The 26,666-nt window shown below is 48.2% G+C and overlaps 1 protein-coding gene across 1 annotated transcript in view; it reads right to left on the minus strand.

The window, feature by feature from the left end:
- The window catches only part of LOC135050030 (nuclear envelope pore membrane protein POM 121-like), a 212,763-nt gene that overhangs the window by 68,425 nt on the left and 117,672 nt on the right, over positions 1–26,666 (minus strand). Inside the window, exon 10 of the mRNA XM_063956129.1 lies at positions 24,449–24,516. Coding sequence (XP_063812199.1) covers positions 24,449–24,516 — 68 coding nt within the window. The remainder of the gene's footprint in view (positions 1–24,448; positions 24,517–26,666) is intronic.

A 26,666-nucleotide genomic window follows, 5' to 3' on the forward strand; every position in this document is an offset into this window, starting at 1 on the left:
ATTTGAGAAATTCCCCAAAGACTTGTCACTTCTGTGAAGACCTCTTGATGAAGACCCCACTCCCCTGGATGGAGATCGTGTCTGCTGAGGAAGTCTGCTTCCCAGTTGTCCACTCCTGGAATGAAGATTGCTGACAGAGCGCTTGCATGTCTTTCCGCCCAGCGGAGCACTTTTGTGGCCTCTGTCATTGCCGCTCTGCTCTTTGTTCCACCCTGGCGGTTTACGTGCGCTACTGCTAGTATATTGTCCGACTGGATTAGGACGGGCAGGTTGCGAAGATGATGTTCCGCTTGCAGAACATTTATGTGTAGACAAACTTCCAGGCTTGACCATTTTCCCTGGAAAGTTTCCCTGTGTGACTGCTCCCCAGCCTCGGACACTCGCATCCGTGGTTACTAGGATCCAGTCCTGGATCCCAAACCTGCGTCCCTCTAGGTGGCGAGAGCTGTTCAGCCACCACAGGAGTGAGATTCTGGTCTTGGAGGACAGGATTATTTTCCGGTGCATGTGCAGGTGGGATCCGGACCACTTGTCCAATAGGTCCCACTGAAACACTCTGGCATGGAATCTGCCAAATTGAATGGCCTCGTAGGCTGCCACCATCTTCCCCAGCAATCGAGTGCATTGATGGATTGATACGCTCGGTGGTCTCAGAATTTGTTTGACCAAACTTCTAATTACAGAGTTTCTCTTCCAGAAGAGAAGGCTCTGGAAATTCAGTGTCCAGAATCATTCCCAAAAACGACAGCCGTTTCGTCGGATTCAACTGCGACTTCAGCAAGTTTAGGAGCCAACCATGTTGTTGCAGAACAGTCAGGGAAAGCGCAATGTCCTGCACCAGCTTGTCTTTGGATCTCGCCTTTATCAGGAGATCGTCCAAGTACGGGATAATTGTGACTCCTTGCTTGCGAAGGAGAACCATCATTTCCGCCATTACCTTGGTGAAAATCCTCGGAGCTGTGGACAGCCCAAATGGCAACGTCTGAAATTGGTAATGACAATCCTGAATAGCAAACCTCAGGTAAGCCTGATGCGGAGGATATATGGGAACATGTAAGTAGGCATCCTTTATGTCGACCGACACCATGAAATCCCCTTCCTCCAGACTGGAGATCACTGCTCGGAGAGATTCCATCTTGAATCTGAATTTTCTTAGGTAAAGATTGAGGGATTTTAGGTTCAGAATTGATCTGACCGAGCCGTCCGGCTTCGGGACCACAAACAGGTTCGAATAAAAGCCTTCTCCCTGTTGTGACGGGGGAACCCTGATAATGACTTGATTTAGACACAACTTTTGTATTGCATCGCATACTACCTCCCTGTTCGGAAGAGAAGCTGGTAAGACCGATTTGAAAAATTGTCGAGGGGGAACATCTTGAAACTCCAGTTTGTACCCCTGGGACACTATTTCTAAAACCCATGGGTCCAGGGCCGAATGAGCCCAGAATTGACTGAAGAGCTTGAGACGTGCCCCCACCGGTGCGGACTCCCGCAGAGGAGCCCCAGCGTCATGCGGTGGATTTGGCAGAAGCAGGGAAGGACTTCTGCTCCTGGGATCCTGCCACGGCCAGAGATCTTTTACCTTTTCCTCTATTAGCAAGGAAGGAGTAACCTCGGCCTCTTTTGTATTTATTTGGCCGAAAGGACTGCATCTGTAAGTGGTGAGCTTTCTTTTGTTGTGGAGGAACATAAGGCAAAAATGACACTTACCCGCGGTAGCCGTAGATACCAAATCAGCGAGACCGTCACCAAACAAAACACCACCTTTATATGGGAGAGACTTCATAGCTTTCTTAGAGTCAGCATCAGCATTCTATTGATGAATCCACAATGCCCTCCTAGCTGAAACCGCCATGGCATTGGCTTTTGACCCCAAAAGGCCAATATCTCTTGCAGCTTCCTTTAGGTAGGCCGCAGCGTCTCTGATATAACCCAGTGTCAAAAGGACGCTATCCCTATCTAGGGTATCTATATCAGATGACGACAAGTTATCTGCCCACTTTTCGATAGCACTACTCACCCACGCAGATAAATGGTTGGTCTGAGTAGTGTACCTGTGGTGACGTAAATGGATTTTAACGCATTTTCCTGTCTACGATCCGCAGGATCCTTGAGGGCTGCCGTGTCCGGTGGCGGTAAAGCCACTTTTTTAGACAATCGTGATAGAGCCTTGTCCACAATGAGGGGTGTCTCCCACTTTTCTCTATCCCCAGAGGGGAACGGATACGCCAACTGAAATCTTTTGGGAATCAAAACTTTTCTTCAGGATTTTCCCACATTTTTTTCAAAAAGGGTATTCAGTTCATGAGAGGGAGCAAACGTTACCGTAGGTTTCTTTCCCTTATACATACAGACCCTATTATCAGGAACAGTAGGGTCCTCAGTGATATGCAACACGTCTTTTATTGCCACAATCATGTACTGAATGTTCTTTGCCAATTTTGGGTCTAATCTGGTATCACTATTGTCAACACTGGAGTCAGTGTCCGTGTCGGTATCTGTGTCTGCCAACTGAGCAAACGAACGTTTATGTGACCCCGAGGAAGTCTGGACCTGTGATAATACATCCTCCACAGACTTCTTCCATGCCTGGTTCTGAGACTCAGATTTATCTAATCTCTTATTAATAAGAGCCACATTAGCATTCAAAGCATTAAACACATTTATCCAATCAGGCGTCGGCGGTGCCGACAGGGTCACTCCCACAGCAGTTTGTCTCTAACACAGTCTCCTCCTGGGAAGAGCACTCCGCCGCAGACATGCCGACACACGTGTACCGACACCCACAGACACACTGGGCAAATAGGGGACAGACCCACAGTAAAGCCTGTCAGAGAAACACAGAGGGAGTTTGTCAGCTCACAACCCAGCGCTTATCCCGGTTCTGAAACTTCAATAGAATGCCTCAGACCTGCAGCGCGTTTATAATAACGTATTTTTGCACCAAATTAACTGTGCCCCCCCCTTTTTGGACCCTGTTACTTGTACAGCAGTGGTGAGGAAGGACCAGCTTCTCTGCAGCTCTGTGAAGAGAAAATGGCGCTAATGAGAGCTGTGAGGGCTAAGCCCCGCCCCCTTAATGGCGCGCTTCAGCCCCGCTATTTTTTAAAATAACACTGGCGGGGGTAAGGATTTAGTGCCTAGGCACTCATATCACACTTTGCCAGTCTCATATGAGGCGTTTTATGCTGCCCAGGGCGCCCGCCCCCTGTAGTGCCGCTGTGTGTGGGAGCATGGCGCGCGGTACCTCAGAAGCAGTCACTGAAGTCTTCTATCTTCTTCTATTCACCTGTCTTCTGGCTCTGTAAGGGGGGTGACGGCGGGCTCTGGGAATGAACCCCTAGGCGTACCTAGTGTTCCAAACCCTCAGGAGCTAATGGTGTCCTGTAGCCATGAAGCAGAGCCTTTAAACTCACTGGAAGTAGGTCTGACTTCTCTCCCCTAAGTCCCACGATGCAGGGAGACTGTTAGGTTTTTTATTTTCAGGGAGGCTGCTGGCAACAAAGTCTTTTCAGAGAAACTCAGTAGAGCTCCTCAAAGTGCATCCAGTCTGCCTGGGCACAATTCTAAAACTGGAGTCTGGAGGCGGGGCATAGAGGGAGGAGCCAGTTCACACCCTTTCAAAGTCTTAAAGTGACTGTCTCCTGCGGATTCCATCCATACCCCATGGTTCTTATGGTGTCCCCAGCATCCTCTAGGATGTATGAGAAATGCTTATGGCTGCTAAAAACCAGCAGCACTATTGACCATAGTCCGGCTCCTGCCGCACCAAACAAAAAACTGATTTGCCTGAGCCAGGAGGCGGGGATATAGGGACGGGCCCGTTGCATGCTGGCAGGCCGAAAGCTTTGATCGTTTGGTGCCAATCCACTGTCGCTACCTCATATCCCAATGAGGGATAACCTGTGGACCCTGCCGGAGAAACGATGGATATAGGTGAAGCTGGAAGAGCCTGGGCACCAAAAGGTTAACCTTCAATGCAGCACAGGCTCCTCACCTATACCCCATCCCCAGTAGCCATCTATTAACACTAACAAAGCTCAAGGACAGGTGGAGTAGGAGGAAGAAAAAGGCCATGCACACAAGGAGAAATTCATGTGCCTTGACCACCACAACCAGGAAAAACAACCCGTGGAATCAGAAGGATTTATCAGAGAAAATAAGAATTTACTTACCGATAATTCTATTTCTCGGAGTCCGTAGTGGATGCTGGGGTTCCTGAAAGGACCATGGGGAATAGCGGCTCCGCAGGAGACAGGGCACAAAAGTAAAGCTTTTACAGGTCAGGTGGTGTGTACTGGCTCCTCCCCCCATGACCCTCCTCCAGACTCCAGTTAGGTACTGTGCCCGGACGAGCGTACACAATAAGGGAGGATTTTGAATCCCGGGTAAGACTCATACCAGCCACACCAATCACACCGTACAACTTGTGATCTAAACCCAGTTAACAGTATGATAACAGAGGAGCCTCTGAAAGATGGCTTCCTAAACAATAACCCGAATTAGTTAACAATAACTATGTACAAGTATTGCAGATAATCCGCACTTGGGATGGGCGCCCAGCATCCACTACGGACTCCGAGAAATAGAATTATCGGTAAGTAAATTCTTATTTTCTCTATCGTCCTAAGTGGATGCTGGGGTTCCTGAAAGGACCATGGGGATTATACCAAAGCTCCCAAACGGGCGGGAGAGTGCGGATGACTCTGCAGCACCGAATGAGAGAACTCCAGGTCCTCCTTTGCCAGGGTATCAAATTTGTAAAAATTTACAAACGTGTTCTCCCCTGACCACGTAGCTGCTCGGCAGAGTTGTAATGCCGAGACCCCTCGGGCAGGCGCCCAAGATGAGCCCACCTTCCTTGCGGAATGGGCCTTAACAGATTTAGGCTGTGGCAGGCCTGCCACAGAATGTACAAGTTGAATTTTGTTACAAATCCAACGAGCAATCGACTGCTTAGAAGCAGGTGCACCCAACTTGTTGGGTGCATACAGTATAAACAGCGAGTCAGATTTTCTGACTCCAGCCGTCCTTTAAATGTATATTTTTAAGGCTCTGACAACGTCCAACAACTTGGAGTCCTTCAAGTCGTCTGTAGCCGCAGGCACTACAATAGGCTGGTTCAGGTGAAACGCTGATACCACCTTAGGGAGAAAATGCGGACGCGTCCGCCGCTCTGCCCTATGTCGAATGGAAAATTAAATAAGGGCTTTTATAAAACAAAGCCGCCAGTTCAGATACTCTCCCGGCCGAAGCCAGGGCCAGTAACATAGTCACTTTCCATGTGAGATATTTCAAATCCACATTCTTTAGTGGTTCAAACCAATTGGATTTGAGGAAATCTAAAACTACATTTAGATCCCACGGTGCCACCTTAGGCACCACAGGAGGCTGTATATGCAGTACTCCTTTGATAAAAATCTGGACCTCAGGGACTGAGGCCAATTCTTTTTGGAAGAATATTGATATGGCCGAAATTTGAACCTTAATAGATCCCAATTTGAGACCCATAGACAATCCTGATTGCAGGAAATGTAGGAAAACGACCCAGTTGAAATTCCTCCATCGGAGCACTCCGCTGCTCGCACCACGCAACATATTTTCGCCAAATACGGCGATAATGCTTCGCGGTGACTTCCTTCCTTGCCTTTATCAAGGTAGGAATGACTTCTTCCGGAATGCCTTTTCCTTTTAGGATCTGGCATTCAAACGCCATGCCGTCAAACGCAGCCGCGGTAAGTCTTGAAAAAGACAAGGACCCTGCTGAAGCAGGTCCCTTCTCAGAAGTAGAGGCCACGGATCGTCCGTGACCATCTCTTGAAGTTCCGGGTACCAAGTCCTTCTTGGCCAATCCGGAGCCACTAGTCTTACTCCTCTTTGCCGTATAATCCTCAATACCTTTGGTATGAGAGGCAGAGGAGGAAACACATATACCGACTGGTACACCCAAGGTGTTACCAGCGCGTCCACAGCTATTGCCTGCGGATCTCTTGACCTGGCGCAATATCTGTCCAGTGTTTTGTTGAGGCGAGACGCCATCATGTCCACCATTGGTTTTACCCAACGGTTTAATAGCATGTGGAAAACTTCTGGATGAAGTCCCCACTCTCCCGGGTGAAGGTCGTGTCTGCTGAGGAAGTCTGCTTCCCAGTTGTCCACGCCCGGGATGAATACTGCTGACAGTGCTATCACGTGATTCTCCGCCCAGCGAAGGATCCTGGCAGCTTCTGCCATTGCCCTCCTGCTTCTTGTGCCGCCCTGTCTGTTTACATGGGCGACTGCCGTGATGTTGTCCGACTGGATCAACACCGGTCTTCCTTGAAGCAGAGGTTCCGCCTGGCTTAGAGCATTGTAGATTGCTCTTAGTTCCAGAATGCTTATGTGAAGAGACTTTTTCAGGCTCGACCACACTCCCTGGAAATTTCTTCCCTGTGTGACTGCTCCCCAGCCTCTCAGGCTGGCATCCGTGGACACCAGGATCCAATCCTGCATGCCGAATCTGCGGCCCTCCAATAGATGAGCCTCCTGCAACCACCACAGAAGGGATACCCTTGTCCTCGGCGACAGGGTTATCCGCAGGTGCATCTGAAGATGCGACCCTGACCATTTGTCCAACAGATCCCTTTGCATGGAATCTGCCGAAAGGGATTGCTTCGTAAGAAGCTACCATTTTTTCCCAGGACTCTTGTGCATTGATGTACAGACACCTTTCCTGGTTTTAGGAGGTTCCTGACCAGGTCAGATAACTCCTTGGCTTTTTCTTCGGGAAGAAAAACCTTTTTCTGAACTGTGTCCAGAATCATCCCCAGGAACAGCAGACGAGTTGTCGGCATTAATTGGGATTTTGGAATATTCAGAATCCATCCGTGCTGCTTTAGCACCTCTTGAGATAGTGCTAAACCCATCTCTAGCTGTTCTCTGGACCTTGCCCTTATTAGGAGATCGTCCAAGTATGGGATAATTAATACGCCTTTTCTTCGAAGAAGAAATATTATCTCGGCCATTACCTTTGTAAAGCCCCGAGGTGCCGTGGACAAACCAAACGGCAGCGTCTGAAACCGATAGTGACAGTTTTGTACAACGAACCTGAGGTACCCCTGGTGTGAGGGGTAATTGGAACGTGGAGATACGCATCCTTGATGTCCAAGGATACCATAAAGTCCCCTTCTTCCAGGTTCGCTATCACTGCTCTGAGTGACTCCATCTTGAACTTGAACTTCTTTATGTACAGGTTCAAGGACTTCAGATTTAGAATAGGCCTTACCGAGCCATCCGGCTTCGGTACCACAAAAAGAGTGGAATAATACCCCTTCCCTTGTTGTAGAAGAGGTACCTTGACTATCACCTGCTGAGAATACAGCTTGTGAATGGCTTCCAAAACCGTCTCCCTTTCTGAGGGGGACGTTGGTAAAGCAGACTTCAGGAAACGGCGAGGTGGCTCTGTCTCTAATTTCAACCTGTACCCCTGAGATATTATCTGCAGGATCCAGGGATTTACCTGCGAGTGAGCCCACTGCGCGCTGTAATTCTTGAGACGACCGCCTACCGCCCCCGAGTCCGCTTGCGAAGCCCCAGCGTCATGCTGAGGCTTTTGTAGAAGCCGGGGAGGGCTTCTGTTCCTGGGAAGGAGCTGCCTGTTGCTGTCTCTTCCCTCGTCCTCTGCCTCGTGGCAGATATGAATAGCCCTTTGCTCTCTTATTTTTAAAGGAACGAAAGGGCTGCGGTTGAAAGGTCGGTGCCTTTTTCTGTTGGGGAGTGACTTGAGGTAGAAAGGTGGATTTCCCGGCCGTAGCCGTGGCCACCAAATCCGATAGACCGACCCCAAATAACTCCTCTACGCATCGCCTGTCCACTGTCGTGTCCATAAAGCTCTTCTGGCCGAAATGGACATAGCACTTACCCGTGATGCCAGTGTGCAGATATCTCCCTGTGCATCACGCATATAAAGAAATGCATCCTTTATTTGTTCTAACGACAGTAAAATATTGTCCCTGTCCAGGGTATCAATATTTTCAATCAGGGACTCTGACCAAACTACCCCAGCACTGCACATCCAGGCAGTCGCAATAGCTGGTCGTAGTATAACACCTGCATGTGTGTATATACCTTTTTGGATATTTTCCATCCTCCTATCTGATGGATCTTTAAGTGCGGCCGTCTCAGGAGAGGGTAACGCCACTTGTTTTGATAAGCGTGTTAGCGCTTTGTCCACCCTAGGAGGTGTTTCCCAGCGCTCCCTAACCTCTGGCGGGAAAGGGTATAAAGCCAATAACTTCTTTGAAATTAGCAGTTTTTTATCGGGGCACCCCACGCTTCATCACACACGTCATTTAATTCTTCTGATTCGGTAAAAACTACTGGTAGTTTTTTCACACCCCACATAATACCCTGTTTAGTGGTACCTGTAGTATCAGCTAAATGTAACATCTCCTTTATTGCCAAAATCATATAACGTGTGGCCCTACTGGAAAATACGGTTGATTCGTCACCTTCACCACCGGAATCAGTGCCTGTGTCTGGGTCTGTGTCGACCGACTGAGGCAAGGGGCGTTTTACAGCCCCTGACGGTGTTTGAGGCGCCTGGACAGGCACTAATTGAGTGTCCGGCCGCCTCATGTCGGCAAACGACTGCTTAAGCGAGTTGACGCTATCCCGTAATTCCACAAATAAAGGCATCCATTCTGGTGTCGACCCCCTAGGAGGTGACATCCTCATATTTGGCAATTGCTCCGCCTCCACACCAATAACGTCCTCATACATGTCGACACACACGTACCGACACACAGCAGACACACAGGGAATGCTCTATACGAAGACAGGACCCACTAGCCCTTTGGGGAGACAGAGGGAGAGTCTGCCAGCACACACCAAAAAGCGCTATATATGACAGGGATAGCCTTATGATTAAGTGCTCCCTTATAGCTGCTTTTATATTAATATATATTGCCATTTATTTTGCCCCCCCTCTCTGTTATACCCTGTTTCTGTAGTGCAGTGCAGGGGAGAGACCTGGGAGCCTTCCTGACCAGCGGAGCTGTGACAGAAAATGGCGCCGTGTGCTGAGGAGATAGGCCCCGCCCCTTTTTCGGCTGGCTCGTCTCCCGCTATTTAGTACATTTAGGCAGGGGTAAATATCTCCATATAGCCTCTGGGGCTATATGTGAGGTATTTTTAGCCTTTTTAAAGGTTTTCATTTGCCTCCCAGGGCGCCCCCCTCCCAGCGCCCTGCACCCTCAGTGACTGCCGTGTGAAGTGTGCTGAGAGGAAAATGGCGCACAGCTGCAGTGCTGTGCGCTACCTTAAGAAGACTGCAGGAGTCTTCAGCCGCCGATTCTGGACCTCTTCTTGCTTCAGCATCTGTGAGGGGGCCGGCGGCGTGGCTCCGGTGACCATCCAGGCTGTACCTGTGATCGTCCCTCTGGAGCTTCATGTCCAGTAGCCAAGAAGCCAATCCATCCTGCACGCAGGTGAGTTCACTTCTTCTCCCCTCTGTCCCTCGTTGCAGTGATCCTGTTGCCAGCAGGAATCACTGTAAAATAAAAAACCTAAGCTAAACTCTCTAAGCAGCTCTTTATGAGAGCCACCTAGAATTGCACCCTTCTCGGCCGGGCACAAAAATCTAACTGGAGTCTGGAGGAGGGTCATGGGGGGAGGAGCCAGTACACACCACCTGACCTGTAAAAGCTTTACTTTTGTGCCCTGTCTCCTGCGGAGCCGCTATTCCCCATGGTCCTTTCAGGAACCCCAGCATCCACTTAGGACGATAGAGAAAAACCAAAATCCAATACGCTCTTTCATCCACGGGGTCCACTGGAAGATGTCCCTAAGCATGACCACTCCTGTGCTGTGTGTGCAGTACCCTTCACCCAAAGTTAGAATCTCTGGAGGAAACGTAAAAACAGTAGAATTTCATATTATGTGTGGAGGACCGCGTAGCCACTTTGCACAGTTGCTCTGCTGGGCCACCCAGGAAGCACCCCCGTGTCTGCTTGTGAGGAACCTCATAATGTCCATAATTGGTTGGCCAAAGCATTTGCCTATTGGATGACAGATTTCCGTCCAGTATGCAGGGGGCATTTTAACAGAGGGGGCCCATGTGCACCCCCAGATGCCCCCCCCCCACCACCCTCTGTACGTCGCAGTAGACTCCGGCATTGTGCCGGAGACTAGTGTGCATGCACAGGTCTCAGGAAACATGGCGCCCGCCATGTTCCGGAGACCAAAATCACTACTACACATGTGCGGCAGCCATTTTCGACGCTACTGCAGCACCCGACGCTGGACTCCGGAAAGGTAGGCAAGTATTAAAAATGGGTAGTGTGTGGTGTGGGCCCCTCCTGGACTCAGGGGCCTTTGTGCACCACACACATTGCACCCATTATAGAAAGGCCTATGCCAGTATGCCAGTGTCTGCTTGGTAGCAGGCCAGCCCCTCTTCTGAATGCCATAAAGCACAAAGTAAAACCAAATGGTGGAAACCATTGGTCTTGTCAACAAAAGATGACCAGACCACATACAGAGAAGAAATAAGCTTGACCTGAGAAATCACCTCCTTTGTCCAAGCGGGAGGACCAAAGATACCATAGCAGAGAGCGGTGCACTTACTGGGACAGTGAAACAAGTTGACACCACTGGACAAGGTTAGACCCCATCTAGAAAGGATTACAATCTGGAGAGGCTTGGAGTAAAACTGAGAATATTCTACAATGACAAGAACTTGCCCAGCACTTCCATGCAGGTGGTATTGTACTACTATCTTCTGTAAGGCCAAAATTGTGTCCGTGGGGAGAAAAACCACACTGGGACCAGGTATCCAGCAGATACCCCAGGTGAAGCATCCTTTGATATGGGGACAAGCTGAATTTGCACCAACTGATGAGCCAACCATGCATCTGGAAGACCTGAACGGTCAGGAAATGCTACTGAAGGATGAGAGTCAGGAATCTATCTTGTACAGAGCATCTTACCTGCGCGCTGGTGTGCTACTCAGAAGAGGTCAGGTGTTCAAGCTGGCTGTCCATCTCCCTGGATCTGTTGCGGTTCTCAGTGTACCCCATTGTTTTCCCACCTTCCTGGACACTGGGTGCCGCAATGTTGACAGGGATCATCTGATGACTTATCCATCAACTAGAGCTCTGACTGGGTCAGGTAATTCTATCCACCAGTCACAGCGCAGTAAGGCGAGACATAAGGTCCGCTGCAAATTGCCTTGAACAATTTTGCTTACTAGAGCTACGTATCCTGGCTCCAGACCTCTGTGACTTAGCGGTCTATACAGCATTCCTGTCACCTGAATCTGCTTCTGAAGTTGTGGAACTAAAGACCTCAGCTAGTACGTGTGTCTTATACCCCTTTCACAATGCAAAAATAACCCGGTATTGACCTGGTATATTACCAGGTTGACACAGGTCGCTGTGTGGTGTGAAAGGGGCCATGGACGAATTTCCCGGTCGCCTGACCCGGTAATTAAACCTGGGAATAAAGTAGGGTTATTCCCGGGTTAAATACTGGGTCAGGTGCAGTGTGAACAGGTTGCCGGGCTGTTCACTGCATAGGGAGAGGCGGTGCGGGGATGTCCTCTCCTAGTGTCACCTCCGTCCCCGGACAGCAACACGACCCAGCATATTGCCGTGTCGGGATGGCGGTGTGTAGGGTCCAATGCAGAGTTCCACTCGGGAAGGACCAGTCTCCAATTCCAAGGTGGTACCCGGCATTGCAATGTGAAAGTAGTATTAGTGAGCTTTTCCAGTGTTTACACTTGCAGTCTCTAACAGATGTGTGCATCCAGTGATTGCAGCAGGTTGTCCGTGCTCACTGCTTGCTTTCCTCAGCATATCACCAGCTCCTGAGTGCATACCTTCTACAATTAAGATCATCTGGTTTCAGACTACTCCTGTGACACAGAGTTCTTGTCAGTTCCAGCCCGACTCCTGAACATCCACTGTTTCCATTCTCCTGCAAAGCATTGATCATTCCAGCCTGACTCAATTAGCTCTGCTGCATTTAGCCTAATTCTTCACACCTGCTGCATTCAGCTTTGCACAGAGCACTATTCAGTTCAAGCCAAACTCACTTCCAGCTTAACACAGTGTGATCATGGGGTCCACATATACAAATAGAAGAACAGCGCTTGATACGCCGATATGAATTTCCCCCAAAAATTGTAATTTAATTCTAATTAATTTTATATAATTAAACATTTATCTTCATCACATTAAAATCTAAAAATAAGATTTTAAACCTACCGGTAAATCTTTTTCTCGTAGTCCGTAGAGGATGCTGGGGACTCCGTAAGGACCATGGGGATAGACGGGCTCCGCAGGAGACATGGGCACTTTAAGAAAGACTTTAGGTATGGGTGTGCACTGGCTCCTCCCTCTATGCCCCTCCTCCAGACCTCAGTTAGAGAAACTGTGCCCAGAGGAGACGGACAGTACGAGGAAAGGATTTTTATTAATCCAAGGGCAAGATTCATACCAGCCACACCGTATAACTTGTGATATACTAACCAGTTAACAGTATGAAAACAACGTAGCATCAGTCCAAGACCGATGAAACTATAACATAACCCTTATGTAAGCAAAACTATATACAAGTCTTGCAGAAGTAGTCCGCACTTGGGACGGGCGCCCAGCATCCTCTACGGACTACGAAAAAAAGATTTACTGGTAGGTTTAAAAATAAGAATTTACTTACCGATAATTCTATTTCTCGGAGTCCGTAGTGGATGCTGGGGTTCCTGAAAGGACCATGGGGAATAGCGGCTCCGCAGGAGACAGGGCACAAAAGTAAAGCTTTTACAGGTCAGGTGGTGTGTACTGGCTCCTCCCCCTATGACCCTCCTCCAGACTCCAGTTAGGTACTGTGCCCGGACGAGCGTACACAATAAGGGAGGATTTTGAATCCCGGGTAAGACTCATACCAGCCACACCAATCACACCGTACAACTTGTGATCTAAACCCAGTTAACAGTATGATAACAGAGGAGCCTCTGAAAGATGGCTTCCTAAACAATAACCCGAATTAGTTAACAATAACTATGTACAAGTATTGCAGATAATCCGCACTTGGGATGGGCGCCCAGCATCCACTACGGACTCCGAGAAATAGAATTATCGGTAAGTAAATTCTTATTTTCTCTATCGTCCTAAGTGGATGCTGGGGTTCCTGAAAGGACCATGGGGATTATACCAAAGCTCCCAAACGGGCGGGAGAGTGCGGATGACTCTGCAGCACCGAATGAGAGAACTCCAGGTCCTCCTTTGCCAGGGTATCAAATTTGTAAAAATTTACAAACGTGTTCTCCCCTGACCACGTAGCTGCTCGGCAGAGTTGTAATGCCGAGACCCCTCGGGCAGCCGCCCAAGATGAGCCCACCTTCCTTGCGGAATGGGCCTTAACAGATTTAGGCTGTGGCAGGCCTGCCACAGAATGTACAAGTTGAATTTTGTTACAAATCCAACGAGCAATCGACTGCTTAGAAGCAGGTGCACCCAACTTGTTGGGTGCATACAGTATAAACAGCGAGTCAGATTTTCTGACTCCAGCCGTCCTTTAAATGTATATTTTTAAGGCTCTGACAACGTCCAACAACTTGGAGTCCTTCAAGTCGTCTGTAGCCGCAGGCACTACAATAGGCTGGTTCAGGTGAAACGCTGATACCACCTTAGGGAGAAAATGCGGACGCGTCCGCAGCTCTGCCCTATGTCGAATGGAAAATTAAATAAGGGCTTTTATAAAACAAAGCCGCCAGTTCAGATACTCTCCCGGCCGAAGCCAGGGCCAGTAACAGTCACTTTCCATGTGAGATATTTCAAATCCACATTCTTTAGTGGTTCAAACCAATTGGATTTGAGGAAATCTAAAACTACATTTAGATCCCACGGTGCCACCTTAGGCACCACAGGAGGCTGTATATGCAGTACTCCTTTGATAAAAATCTGGACCTCAGGGACTGAGGCCAATTCTTTTTGGAAGAATATTGATAGGGCCGAAATTTGAACCTTAATAGATCCCAATTTGAGACCCATAGACAATCCTGATTGCAGGAAATGTAGGAAAACGACCCAGTTGAAATTCCTCCATCGGAGCACTCCGCTGCTCGCACCACGCAACCTATTTTCGCCAAATACGGCGATAATGCTTCGCGGTGACTTCCTTCCTTGCCTTTATCAAGGTAGGAATGACTTCTTCTGGAATGCCTTTTCCTTTTAGGATCTGGCATTCAAACGCCATGCCGTCAAACGCAGCCGCGGTAAGTCTTGAAAAAGACAAGGACCCTGCTGAAGCAGGTCCCTTCTCAGAAGTAGAGGCCACGGATCGTCCGTGACCATCTCTTGAAGTTCCGGGTACCAAGTCCTTCTTGGCCAATCCGGAGCCACTAGTCTTACTCCTCTTTGCCGTATAATCCTCAATACCTTTGGTATGAGAGGCAGAGGAGGAAACACATATACCGACTGGTACACCCAAGGTGTTACCAGCGCGTCCACAGCTATTGCCTGCGGATCTCTTGACCTGGCGCAATACCTGTCCAGTGTTTTGTTGAGGCGAGACGCCATCATGTCCACCATTGGTTTTACCCAACGGTTTAATAGCATGTGGAAAACTTCTGGATGAAGTCCCCACTCTCCCGGGTGAAGGTCGTGTCTGCTGAGGAAGTCTGCTTCCCAGTTGTCCACGCCCGGGATGAATACTGCTGACAGTGCTATCACGTGATCCTCCGCCCAGCGAAGGATCCTGGCAGCTTCTGCCATTGCCCTCCTGCTTCTTGTGCCGCCCTGTCCGTTTACATGGGCGACTGCCGTGATGTTGTCCGACTGGATCAACACCGGTCTTCCTTGAAGCAGAGGTTCCGCCTGGCTTAGAGCATTGTAGATTGCTCTTAGTTCCAGAATGCTTATGTGAAGAGACTTTTTCAGGCTCGACCACACTCCCTGGAAATTTCTTCCCTGTGTGACTGCTCCCCCAGCCTCTCAGGCTGGCATCCGTGGTCACCAGGATCCAATCCTGCATGCCGAATCTGCGGCCCTCCAATAGATGAGCCTCCTGCAACCACCACAGAAGGGATACCCTTGTCCTCGGCGACAGGGTTATCCGCAGGTGCATCTGAAGATGCGACCCTGACCATTTGTCCAACAGATCCCTTTGCATGGAATCTGCCGAAAGGGATTGCTTCGTAAGAAGCTACCATTTTTTCCCAGGACTCTTGTGCATTGATGTACAGACACCTTTCCTGGTTTTAGGAGGTTCCTGACCAGGTCAGATAACTCCTTGGCTTTTTCTTCGGGAAGAAAAACCTTTTTCTGAACTGTGTCCAGAATCATCCCCAGGAACAGCAGACGAGTTGTCGGCATTAATTGGGATTTTGGAATATTCAGAATCCATCCGTGCTGCTTTAGCACCTCTTGAGATAGTGCTAAACCCATCTCTAGCTGTTCTCTGGACCTTGCCCTTATTAGGAGATCGTCCAAGTATGGGATAATTAATACGCCTTTTCTTCGAAGAAGAAATATTATCTCGGCCATTACCTTTGTAAAGACCCGAGGTGCCGTGGACAAACCAAACGGCAGCGTCTGAAACTGATAGTGACAGTTTTGTACAACGAACCTGAGGTACCCCTGGTGTGAGGGGTAATTGGAACGTGGAGATACGCATCCTTGATGTCCAAGGATACCATAAAGTCCCCTTCTTCCAGGTTCGCTATCACTGCTCTGAGTGACTCCATCTTGAACTTGAACTTCTTTATGTACAGGTTCAAGGACTTCAGATTTAGAATAGGCCTTACCGAGCCATCCGGCTTCGGTACCACAAAAAGAGTGGAATAATACCCCTTCCCTTGTTGTAGAAGAGGTACCTTGACTATCACCTGCTGAGAATACAGCTTGTGAATGGCTTCCAAAACCGTCTCCCTTTCTGAGGGGGACGTTGGTAAAGCAGACTTCAGGAAACGGCGAGGTGGCTCTGTCTCTAATTTCAACCTGTACCCCTGAGATATTATCTGCAGGATCCAGGGATTTACCTGCGAGTGAGCCCACTGCGCGCTGTAATTCTTGAGACGACCGCCTACCGCCCCCGAGTCCGCTTGCGAAGCCCCAGCGTCATGCTGAGGCTTTTGTAGAAGCCGGGGAGGGCTTCTGTTCCTGGGAAGGAGCTGCCTGTTGCTGTCTCTTCCCTCGTCCTCTGCCTCGTGGCAGATATGAATAGCCCTTTGCTCTCTTATTTTTAAAGGAACGAAAGGGCTGCGGTTGAAAGGTCGGTGCCTTTTTCTGTTGGGGAGTGACTTGAGGTAGAAAGGTGGATTTCCCGGCCGTAGCCGTGGCCACCAAATCCGATAGACCGACCCCAAATAACTCCTCTACGCATCGCCTGTCCACTGTCGTGTCCATAAAGCTCTTCTGGCCGAAATGGACATAGCACTTACCCGTGATGCCAGTGTGCAGATATCTCTCTGTGCATCACGCATATAAAGAAATGCATCCTTTATTTGTTCTAACGACAGTAAAATATTGTCCCTGTCCAGGGTATCAATATTTTCGATCAGGGACTCTGACCAAACTACCCCAGCACTGCACATCCAGGCAGTCGCAATAGCTGGTCGTAGTATAACACCTGCATGTGTGTATATACCTTTTTGGATATTTTCCATCCTCCTATCTGATGGATCTTTAAGTGCGGCCGTCTCAGGAGAGGGTAACGCCACTTGTTTTGATAAGCGTGTTAGCGCTTTGTCCACCCTAGGAGGTGTTTCCCAGCGCTCCCTAACCTCTGGCGGGAAAGGGTATAAAGCCAATAACTTCTTTGAAATTAGCAGTTTTTTATCGGGGCACCCCACGCTTCATCACACACGTCATTTAATTCTTCTGATTCGGTAAAAACTACTGGTAGTTTTTTCACACCCCACATAATACCCTGTTTAGTGGTACCTGTAGTATCAGCTAAATGTAACATCTCCTTTATTGCCAAAATCATATAACGTGTGGCCCTACTGGAAAATACGGTTGATTCGTCACCTTCACCACCGGAATCAGTGCCTGTGTCTGGGTCTGTGTCGACCGACTGAGGCAAGGGGCGTTTTACAGCCCCTGACGGTGTTCGAGGCGCCTGGACAGGCACTAATTGAGTGTCCGGCCGCCTCATGTCGGCAAACGACTGCTTAAGCGAGTTGACGCTATCCCGTAATTCCACAAATAAAGGCATCCATTCTGGTGTCGACCCCCTAGGAGGTGACATCCTCATATTTGGCAATTGCTCCGCCTCCACACCAATAACGTCCTCATACATGTCGACACACACGTACCGACACACAGCAGACACACAGGGAATGCTCTATACGAAGACAGGACCCACTAGCCCTTTGGGGAGACAGAGGGAGAGTCTGCCAGCACACACCAAAAAGCGCTATATATGACAGGGATAGCCTTATGATTAAGTGCTCCCTTATAGCTGCTTTTATATTAATATATTGCCATTTATTTTGCCCCCCCTCTCTGTTATACCCTGTTTCTGTAGTGCAGTGCAGGGGAGAGACCTGGGAGCCTTCCTGACCAGCGGAGCTGTGACAGAAAATGGCGCCGTGTGCTGAGGAGATAGGCCCCGCCCCTTTTTCGGCGGGCTCGTCTCCCGCTATTTAGTACATTTAGGCAGGGGTAAATATCTCCATATAGCCTCTGGGGCTATATGTGAGGTATTTTTAGCCTTTTTAAAGGTTTTCATTTGCCTCCCAGGGCGCCCCCCCCCCAGCGCCCTGCACCCTCAGTGACTGCCGTGTGAAGTGTGCTGAGAGGAAAATGGCGCACAGCTGCAGTGCTGTGCGCTACCTTAAGAAGACTGCAGGAGTCTTCAGCCGCCGATTCTGGACCTCTTCTTGCTTCAGCATCTGTGAGGGGGCCGGCGGCGTGGCTCCGGTGACCATCCAGGCTGTACCTGTGATCGTCCCTCTGGAGCTTCATGTCCAGTAGCCAAGAAGCCAATCCATCCTGCACGCAGGTGAGTTCACTTCTTCTCCCCTCTGTCCCTCGTTGCAGTGATCCTGTTGCCAGCAGGAATCACTGTAAAATAAAAAACCTAAGCTAAACTCTCTAAGCAGCTCTTTATGAGAGCCACCTAGAATTGCACCCTTCTCGGCCGGGCACAAAAATCTAACTGGAGTCTGGAGGAGGGTCATAGGGGGAGGAGCCAGTACACACCACCTGACCTGTAAAAGCTTTACTTTTGTGCCCTGTCTCCTGCGGAGCCGCTATTCCCCATGGTCCTTTCAGGAACCCCAGCATCCACTTAGGACGATAGAGAAATCTTATTTTCTCTTACGTCCTAGAGGATGCTGGGGACTCCGTAAGGACCATGGGTATTATACCAAAGCTCCCAAAGGGGCGGGAGAGTGTGGATGACTCTGCAGCACCGATTGAGCAAACAGGAGGTCCTCCTCAGCCAGGGTATCAAACTTATAGAACTATGCAAAGGTGTTTGAACCCGACCAAGTAGCAGCTCGGCATAGTTGTAGTACCGAGACCCCTCGGGCAGCCGCCCAAGACGAGCCCACCTTCCTAGTGGAATGGGCCTTAACCGATTTCGGTAATGGCAATCCAGCCGTAGAATGCGCCTGCTGAATCGTGTTACAGATCCAGCGAGCAATAGTCTGCTTTGAAGCAGGTGCGCCAACCCTGTTGGCTGCATATAGGACAAACAGTGCTTCTGTTTTTCTGACACTAGCCGTTCTGGCCACGTAAATTTTCAAAGCCCTGACTACATCAAGGGACTCGGAATCACAGGCACCACAATAGGTTGGTTCATATGAATAGATGACACCACCTTAGGCAAGAATTGAGTACGGGTCCGCAATTCCGCTCTATCCATATGGAAAACCAGATAGGGGCTTTTATGAGACAAAGCCGCCAATTCCGACACTCGCCTAGCAGAAGCCAAGGCTAATAACATGACCACCTTCCAAGTGAGATATTTTAACTCCACCGTTTGAAGTGGTTCAAACCAGTGCGACTTAAGGAAACTCAACACCACGTTAAGGTCCCAAGGCGCAACCGGAGGTACAAAAGGAGGCTGAATATGCAGCACTCCCTTCATAAAAAAGTCTGTACTTCTGGGAGAGAAGTCAATTCTTTTTGAAAGAAAATGGATAAGGCCGAAATCTGAACCTTAATGGAGCCTAATTTTAGGCCCAAATTCACTCCAGTCTGTAGGAAGTGAAGGAAACGGCCCAGATGGAATTCTTCTGTAGGAGCCTTCCTGGCCTCACACCAAGAAACATATTTTCGCCATATACGGTGATAATGTTTAGAAGTCACGTCCTTCCTAGCCTTTATCAGCGTAGGAATGACCTCATCCGGAATGCCTTTTTCACGCTAGGATCCTGCGTTCAACCGCCATGCCGTCAAACGCAGCCGCGGTAAGTCTTGGAACAGACAGGGCCCCTGTTGCAACAGGTCCTGTCGTAGAGGAAGAGGCCACGGATCTTCTGTGAGCATTTCCAGCAGATCCGGATACCAGGTCCTTCGTGGCCAATCTGGAACAATGAGAATTGTTCTCACTCCTCTTTTTCTTATTATTCTCAACACCTTGGGTATGAGAGGAAGAGGAGGAACACATAGACCGACTGGAACACCCACGGTGTCACTAGGGCGTCTACAACTACCGCCTGTGGGTCTTTTGATCTGGCGTAATACCTCTGTAGCTTTTTGTTGAGGCGGGACGCCATCATGTCTATCTGGGGCAGTCCCCACTGACTTGCAATCTGTGCGAAGACTTCCTGATGAAGCCTCCACTCTCCTGGATGTAGGTCGTGTCTGCTGAGGAAGTCTGCTTCCCAGTTGTCCACTCCCGGAATGAACACTGCTGACAGTGCGCTTACATGACTTTCCGCCCAGCGAAGAATCCTGGCGTCTTCCGCCATTGCCACTCTGCTCCTTGTGCCGCCTTGGCGGTTTACATGAGCCACTGCGGCAATGTTGTCTGACAAGATCAGAACTGGTTGGTCGCGAAGTAAGGTCTCCGCTTGACGTAGGGTGTTGTATATGGCCCTCAGTTTCAGGATGTTGATGTGAAGACAAGTCTCTTGACTCGACCAAAAACCTTGGAAGTTTCTTCCCCGTGTGACTGCTCCCCAACCTCGGAGGCTCGCGTCCGTGGTCACCAGGATCCAGTCCTGAATGCCGAACCTGCGGCCTTCTAGAAGGTGAGCACTCTGCAGCCACCACAGGAGAGATACCCTGGCTCTGGGGGACAGGGTGATCAACTGATGAATTTGTAGATGTGACCCGGACCACTTGTCCAGTAGGTCCTATTGGAAAGTCCTCGCATGGAACCTGCCGAAGGGAATGGCTTCGTATGATGCCACCATCTTTCCCAGGACTCGAGTGCAGTGATGCACTGACACCTGTTTTGGCTTCAATAGGTTCCTGACCAGAGTCATGAGTTCCTGAGCTTTTTCTATCGGAAGATAAACCCTTTTCTGGTCTGTATCCAGAATCATGCCCAAGAAGGTCAGACGAGTCGTAGGAACCAACTGCGACTTCGGGATATTGAGAATCCAGCCGTGTTGCTGTAACACCTTCAGTGAAAGTGAGACGCTGTTCAGCAACTGCTCTCTTGATCTCGCTTTTATGAGGAGATCGTCCAAGTACGGGATAATTGTGATACCCTGCTTGCGCAGGAGCACCATCATTTCCGCCATTACCTTGGTGAAAATTCTCGGGGCCGTGGAAAACCCAAACGGCTTCGTCTGAAATTGGTAATGACAATCATGTACCGCAAATCTCAGGTACGCCTGATGAGGTGGATACATGGGAACATGAAGGTACGCATCCTTTATGTCCAGAGATACCATAAAATCCCCCCCTTCCAGGCTGGCGATGACCGCCCTGAGCAATTCCATCTTGAACTTGAACCTTTTCAAGTATAGGTTCAAGTATTTTAAATTTAAAATGGGTCTGACCGAACCGTCCGGTTTCAGGACTACAAACAGGGTTGAGTAATATCCCCTCCCTTGTTGAAGTAGGGGAACCTTGACCACCACCTGTTGAAGATACAATTTGTGAATTGCATTTACCATTATCTCCCTTTCTGGGGAAGAAGTCAGCGGGGCAGATTTGAAAAACCGGCGAGGAGGCACCTCTTCGAATTCCAGCTTGTAACCCTGAGAAACAATTTCTATTGCCCAGGGATCCACCTGTGAGTGAACCCAGATGTGGCTGAAAATTCGAAGACGTGCCCCCACTGGGGCGGACTTCCTTAGCATAGCCCCAGCGTCATGCGGTGGATTTTGTAGAGGCTGGGGAGGACTTCTGTTCCTGGGAACTAGCTGTGTTGTGCAGCTTCTTTCCTCTGCCCTTACCTCTGGCAAGAAAGGACGCACCTCGTACTTTCTTGTTTCTGTGTGACCGAAAGGACTGCATCTGGTAATGTGGTGCTTTCTTAGGCTGTGAGGGAATATAGGGCAAAAAAATTTTGATTTACCAGCTGTAGCTGTGGAGACCAGGTCCGAGAGACCTTCCCCAAACAGTTCCTCACCCTTGTAAGGTAAAACCTCCATATGCCTCTTTGAGTCGGCATCACATGTCCATTGCCGGGTCCATAGGACTCGTCTAGCAGAAATCGACATAGCGTTGATTCTAGAACCCAGTAGGCCAATGTCTCTTTGAGCATCTCTCATATATAAGACAGCATCGTTAATATGACCCCGGGTCAATAAAATGGTACCCTTATCCAGGGTATCCATTTCAGTCGCTACAGCGCTACAAACTCCAGTCGACACTATTGCCGGTCTGAGTAAGGTACTAGAATGTGTGTAAATGACTTTAAGGTAGCCTGCTGTGTGCGATCAGCAGGATCCCTGAGGGTAGCCATATCTTGGGATGGCAGCTTTACTCTTTTGGATAAGCGTGTCCACGCTTTTTTCCCCCCCTTGGGGAAGATTCTCACCGTATCCTGTCCTTAGCGGGAAAGGATACACCCTAAGAATCCTTTTGGGAATCTGCAGTTTCTTGTCTGGAGATTCCCAAGCCTTTTCAATAACTCGTTCATGAGATGGGGGAAAGGTTACCTCAGGTTTCTTTACCCTATACATGTGTACCCTCGTGTCAGGGACAGGGGGTTTCTCTGTGATATGCAAAACATCTTTTATTACAATAATCATATATTGAATACTAATTGCCAATTCTGGCTGTAACTTTGCATCATCGTAGTCGACACTGGAGTCAGAATCCGTGTCGGCGTCAGTGTCTACTATTCTGGATAGTTGGCACTTTTGAGACCCCGGAGGTCCCTGTGACATAGGGGAAAGGCAGGGTTTGACGCCTGTACATTCCCTAGACTCAGTGCAATAAATTTACATTAGCACTAAAACATTCCACATATCCAACCAGTCAGGTGTCTGTGTTGCCGACGAAGACACCACAGTCATTAACTCCACCTCCTCCCTATGAGAGCCTTTTACCTCAGACATGCCGACACACACGTACCGACACACCACACACTCAGGGAATCCTCTCATCTGAAGACAGTTCCCCCACAAGGCCCTTTGGAGAGACAGAGAGAGTATGCCAGCACACACCCAGCGCTATATGACCCAGGAAAAAAAAACACAATATGTTTACCCAGATAGCGCTGTGATCTTTATTTTTGCGCCAAATTATGTATCCCCCCCCCTCTTTAAAACCCTCTTTCACTGTGGATAAGCAGGGGAAGAGTCCGGGGAGCTTCCTCTCAGCGCTGTGCTGTGGAGAAAATGGCGCTGGTGAGTGCTGAGGAAGAAGCCCCACCCCCTCAGCGGCGTGCTTCTGTCCCGCTAAAATATATAAAAAACTGGCGGGGGCTCTTTATATATACAGTGCCTAGCTGTATATATCATCTTTTGCCAGAAATTGAGGTTATATTGCTGCCCAGGGCGCCCCCCCTGCGCCCTGCACCCTTACAGTGACTGCCGTTTGTGTGTGCTGTGTGGGAGCAATGGCGCACAGCTTAACTGCTGTGCGTTACCTCAGTGAAGATCTGAAGTCTTCTGCCGCCTCTGACGTCTTCTTTCTTCTCATACTCACCCGGCTTCTATCTTCCGGCTCAGTGAGGAGGACGGCGGCACGGCTCCGGGACGAACTCCAGGGTGAGACCTGTGTTCCGACTCCCTCTGGAGCTAATGGTGTCCAGTAGCCTAAGAAGCAGAGCCTTGAAACTCACAGAAGTAGGTCTGCTTCTCTCTCCTCAGTCCCACGATGCAGCGAGTCTGTTGCCAGCAGGCTCCCTGAAAAAAAAAAACCCTAACAAAATACTTTCTTTCAGGAAACTCAGGAGAGCTCCCCGTAATGCACCCAGTCTCCTCTGGGCACAGTAGTAAACTGAGGTCTGGAGGAGGGGCATAGAGGGAGGAACCAGTGCACACCCACATACCTAAAGTCTTTCTTAAAGTGCCCATGTCTCCTGCGGAGCCCGTCTATCCCCATGGTCCTTACGGAGTCCCCAGCATCCTCTAGGATGTAAGAGAAAATATTATATATATATATATATATATATATATATATATATATATATATATATATCTATATCTATCTATCTATCTATCTATCTATCTATATCTATCTATATCTATCTATATCTATCTATATCTATCTATCATACTGTTGCGGCAGACATATATATCACTACTAGCACAGCTTAGACTGAAAAGTCAGATAATAAAATGCTTGGCTTCTGTGATCTGGACTGTTTTAATTGGTATACAAGTACAAGCCACCTTGAGTGTATTTACCAGCTCTGTGGTGAATGCTCTGGTCCTGAACCACAGTTTGATTAGGTAGTCACCACAGTTTGATTAGGTAGTCGCCACCCCCCCCTCCCCCCCGGGCTCTGAATGGATATGCAGTGTATTGTACTTGTTCTAATATAGTTGAACCATGATTTTAAAGGAGTGCCGCTACATACTAGTTTTACTGCGGTAGGCACAATCACTACTGTATCAGGAGAGCTCCAGTTCGTCCACTTGTCTATAATAATTATATTATAATATTGTAACTAGTGATGAGCGGATTCGATTTTACTCGGTTCTCAAAACGGCATCTTATTGGCTATCCAAAACACGTGACATCCGTGAGCCAATAAGATGCCGTTTTGAGAACAGAGTAAAACAGAGTAAAACCGAATCCGCTCATCACTAATTGTAACCCCTCCAGCTCCAGCTATGCCCATCATTTTCCAGAGTCCCCCATGGATGAAAGAAATTACTCTGAAGAATGGACAAGAGCTCATGCCACTAAGGAGTCTGTCACTGCTGCATATTAGGTCATGTGTAATGGGGTGATAACTGCAGAAGAAAAAAAAGGCACTTCTGTGCATGAAAAACCCAACCCTTTAAAAATTTACACACCATGGGTGCGCAACCCAAGTCTACAGAAATCTTTATATTGTAGTCATGAAAGATTGCTGCATGAATATTAAAATGCTCACTTACGTTGTCCAGACTGTTCTCGGTTGCTCAAGCCCACTGGGGATGATGGACTTATTTCATGCGATTCATCTCTAAGACAGAAATGCAAGATCTGTACATTAATAAAAGTATTCTGTAAAGCATAATAAATATATACACATACATATTAATATATATACATACACATGTGTGTGTGTATATATATATATATATATATATATATATATATACACATACACACACACATATATATATATATATATATATATATATATATATACACACACACATACACACACACATATATATATATATATATACACATACATACATACATACATACATACACACACACACATATATACACATACATACATACACACAACCAGATGCTCCAGGTGAGGTTCTCATTAAACACCGATATAGACAGAAAAAAAAAAAAAAAAACACTTTCCAAGCTAAACGTTTCCTTCAGTAATATCACCAAGATACAGTCTACAAATGCTACAAAGTTAATTTCTTCATCCAATTGGAGGGGGCACTGAAAAACCTGCAGAATAGAGGTTCAGTCTGAGTGTGGGCACTTTACGTTTGCACGGCAGAAATTGTAACACCCACACCGCTAGTCTATACCCCTTTCAGAAATTTTAAGACAAAGCAGATATTTTCTTTCCCTTATGTAAAATTTCGCTTTACATTATTTGTAAACTTTACAAAAAAACAAAAAACCACACCACCACTGGGGATGTTCAGTGGTATTTACAGTTCCAGTCATAAAGCAGGGGTGAGGAGATACTGCTGCAGTTCCTCTTCAGCTACAGGTTCCAGAAGATAGGTCGATCCCATATGGTCGACATATTCAAAACGGCAACACCAGTTTTTCTTCATCATTTATCATCCACGTGCACTACGATTGGGAATAGTAACCTGTGCCGAATGCATTGAGCCACGCGATATATTAATTGGGGCATGTGGTTAAATGTAGACACCCAAAACACAGGTTGACCTTTTCAAGGTATATGTTTAATATGCCGACTGTTGGGATCCCGGCATTCAGAATAGAGACGCCAGAATCCCGACAGCTGGCAATGCCGGTGCAACGTGACTATTGCCACTTATGGGTAGTCACGACACTCAGAGTGGGAACAGAACCTGTGGAGAGCGCAGCGAGACGCCAAGGGGACTCTTTGCGCTCACCCCCCTGCCAGTATATGGGTGGCTGGAATGCCATTGTCGGTATACTGACAGTCGGCAACTGAACCCATTTTCAAGTGTCTAACATTTACATGACAACCTGTTGACCATATGTTGTCGACACAATTCTGTTCGACAATATCCACACCAGTCAGTCACAACCCCCTGCTTAATATGTGAGCTAGTCTGCAGAGCAAGTCACTACTACTGCAGGAAGACTAGTGTTCCCATGCATCATCTAAACTGTCAGGTACAGCTACGGTCTGTGCCTTTCAGCAGTGCAGTACCTCAGTATTATAGAAGCTGGTGAAGTACTGTCCAGCAATCCATCACTAGACAGTCTGAGCAACTCTTCTTTGGAAGGTCAGAATTCCCTTTGAGAATCCCACCAGAGCTGACAATTATAGGTTCTCCAGCCATGCTATACACCTCTAGAAAAGGATTATGGATTGTAGGAGTGTTCACTTTCTTCTAGAATGAATTCTACAGTTGTCATGTCACTTTGCCTGTCAGATAAAAGCACTTCAAGAGCCAAGTCTCACTCTTTAAATTTGCCTAGTCATCCCAGGCTGCCTTCGAAACCGTTCTATATAGACACCTCATATGCACAAGCCAGCGGGACCTGTCACTATTGACAGGACTCGCTTGGGCTGAGATTTTGATCAAGTCCATAGCAGACATCGCTCAACTGACTACATATCAGACAGGGGAGCAAGGTTCAGATCCTGTCTGATGCAGGTAAAGAACACTCATGGATGGAAGCCACCTCAACCAAGCTAGACTACAGCTCTTTGTGTAATAGGATGGCTCCTTGGTTGAATAGGTCATTGCAAGAGATAATTCTGGCACTAATTGGATGCAGTAACCAAGCAAATTCAGGAGTAGTGGGGTATACTAGGACTGGTGCATGGCCTACAGCACAAAACTTACCCCGGAAAGGCTAAAAGATCTTAACATGTATAGTATGGAGGAGAGAAGGGAAAGGGGAGACATGATAGAAACTTTCAAATATACCAAAGGTTTTAACAAAGTTCAGGAGGGAAACATT

Source organism: Pseudophryne corroboree, chromosome 2, assembly GCF_028390025.1.
Source record: "Pseudophryne corroboree isolate aPseCor3 chromosome 2, aPseCor3.hap2, whole genome shotgun sequence".
In the NCBI taxonomy this organism is placed as follows: domain Eukaryota; kingdom Metazoa; phylum Chordata; class Amphibia; order Anura; family Myobatrachidae; genus Pseudophryne; species Pseudophryne corroboree.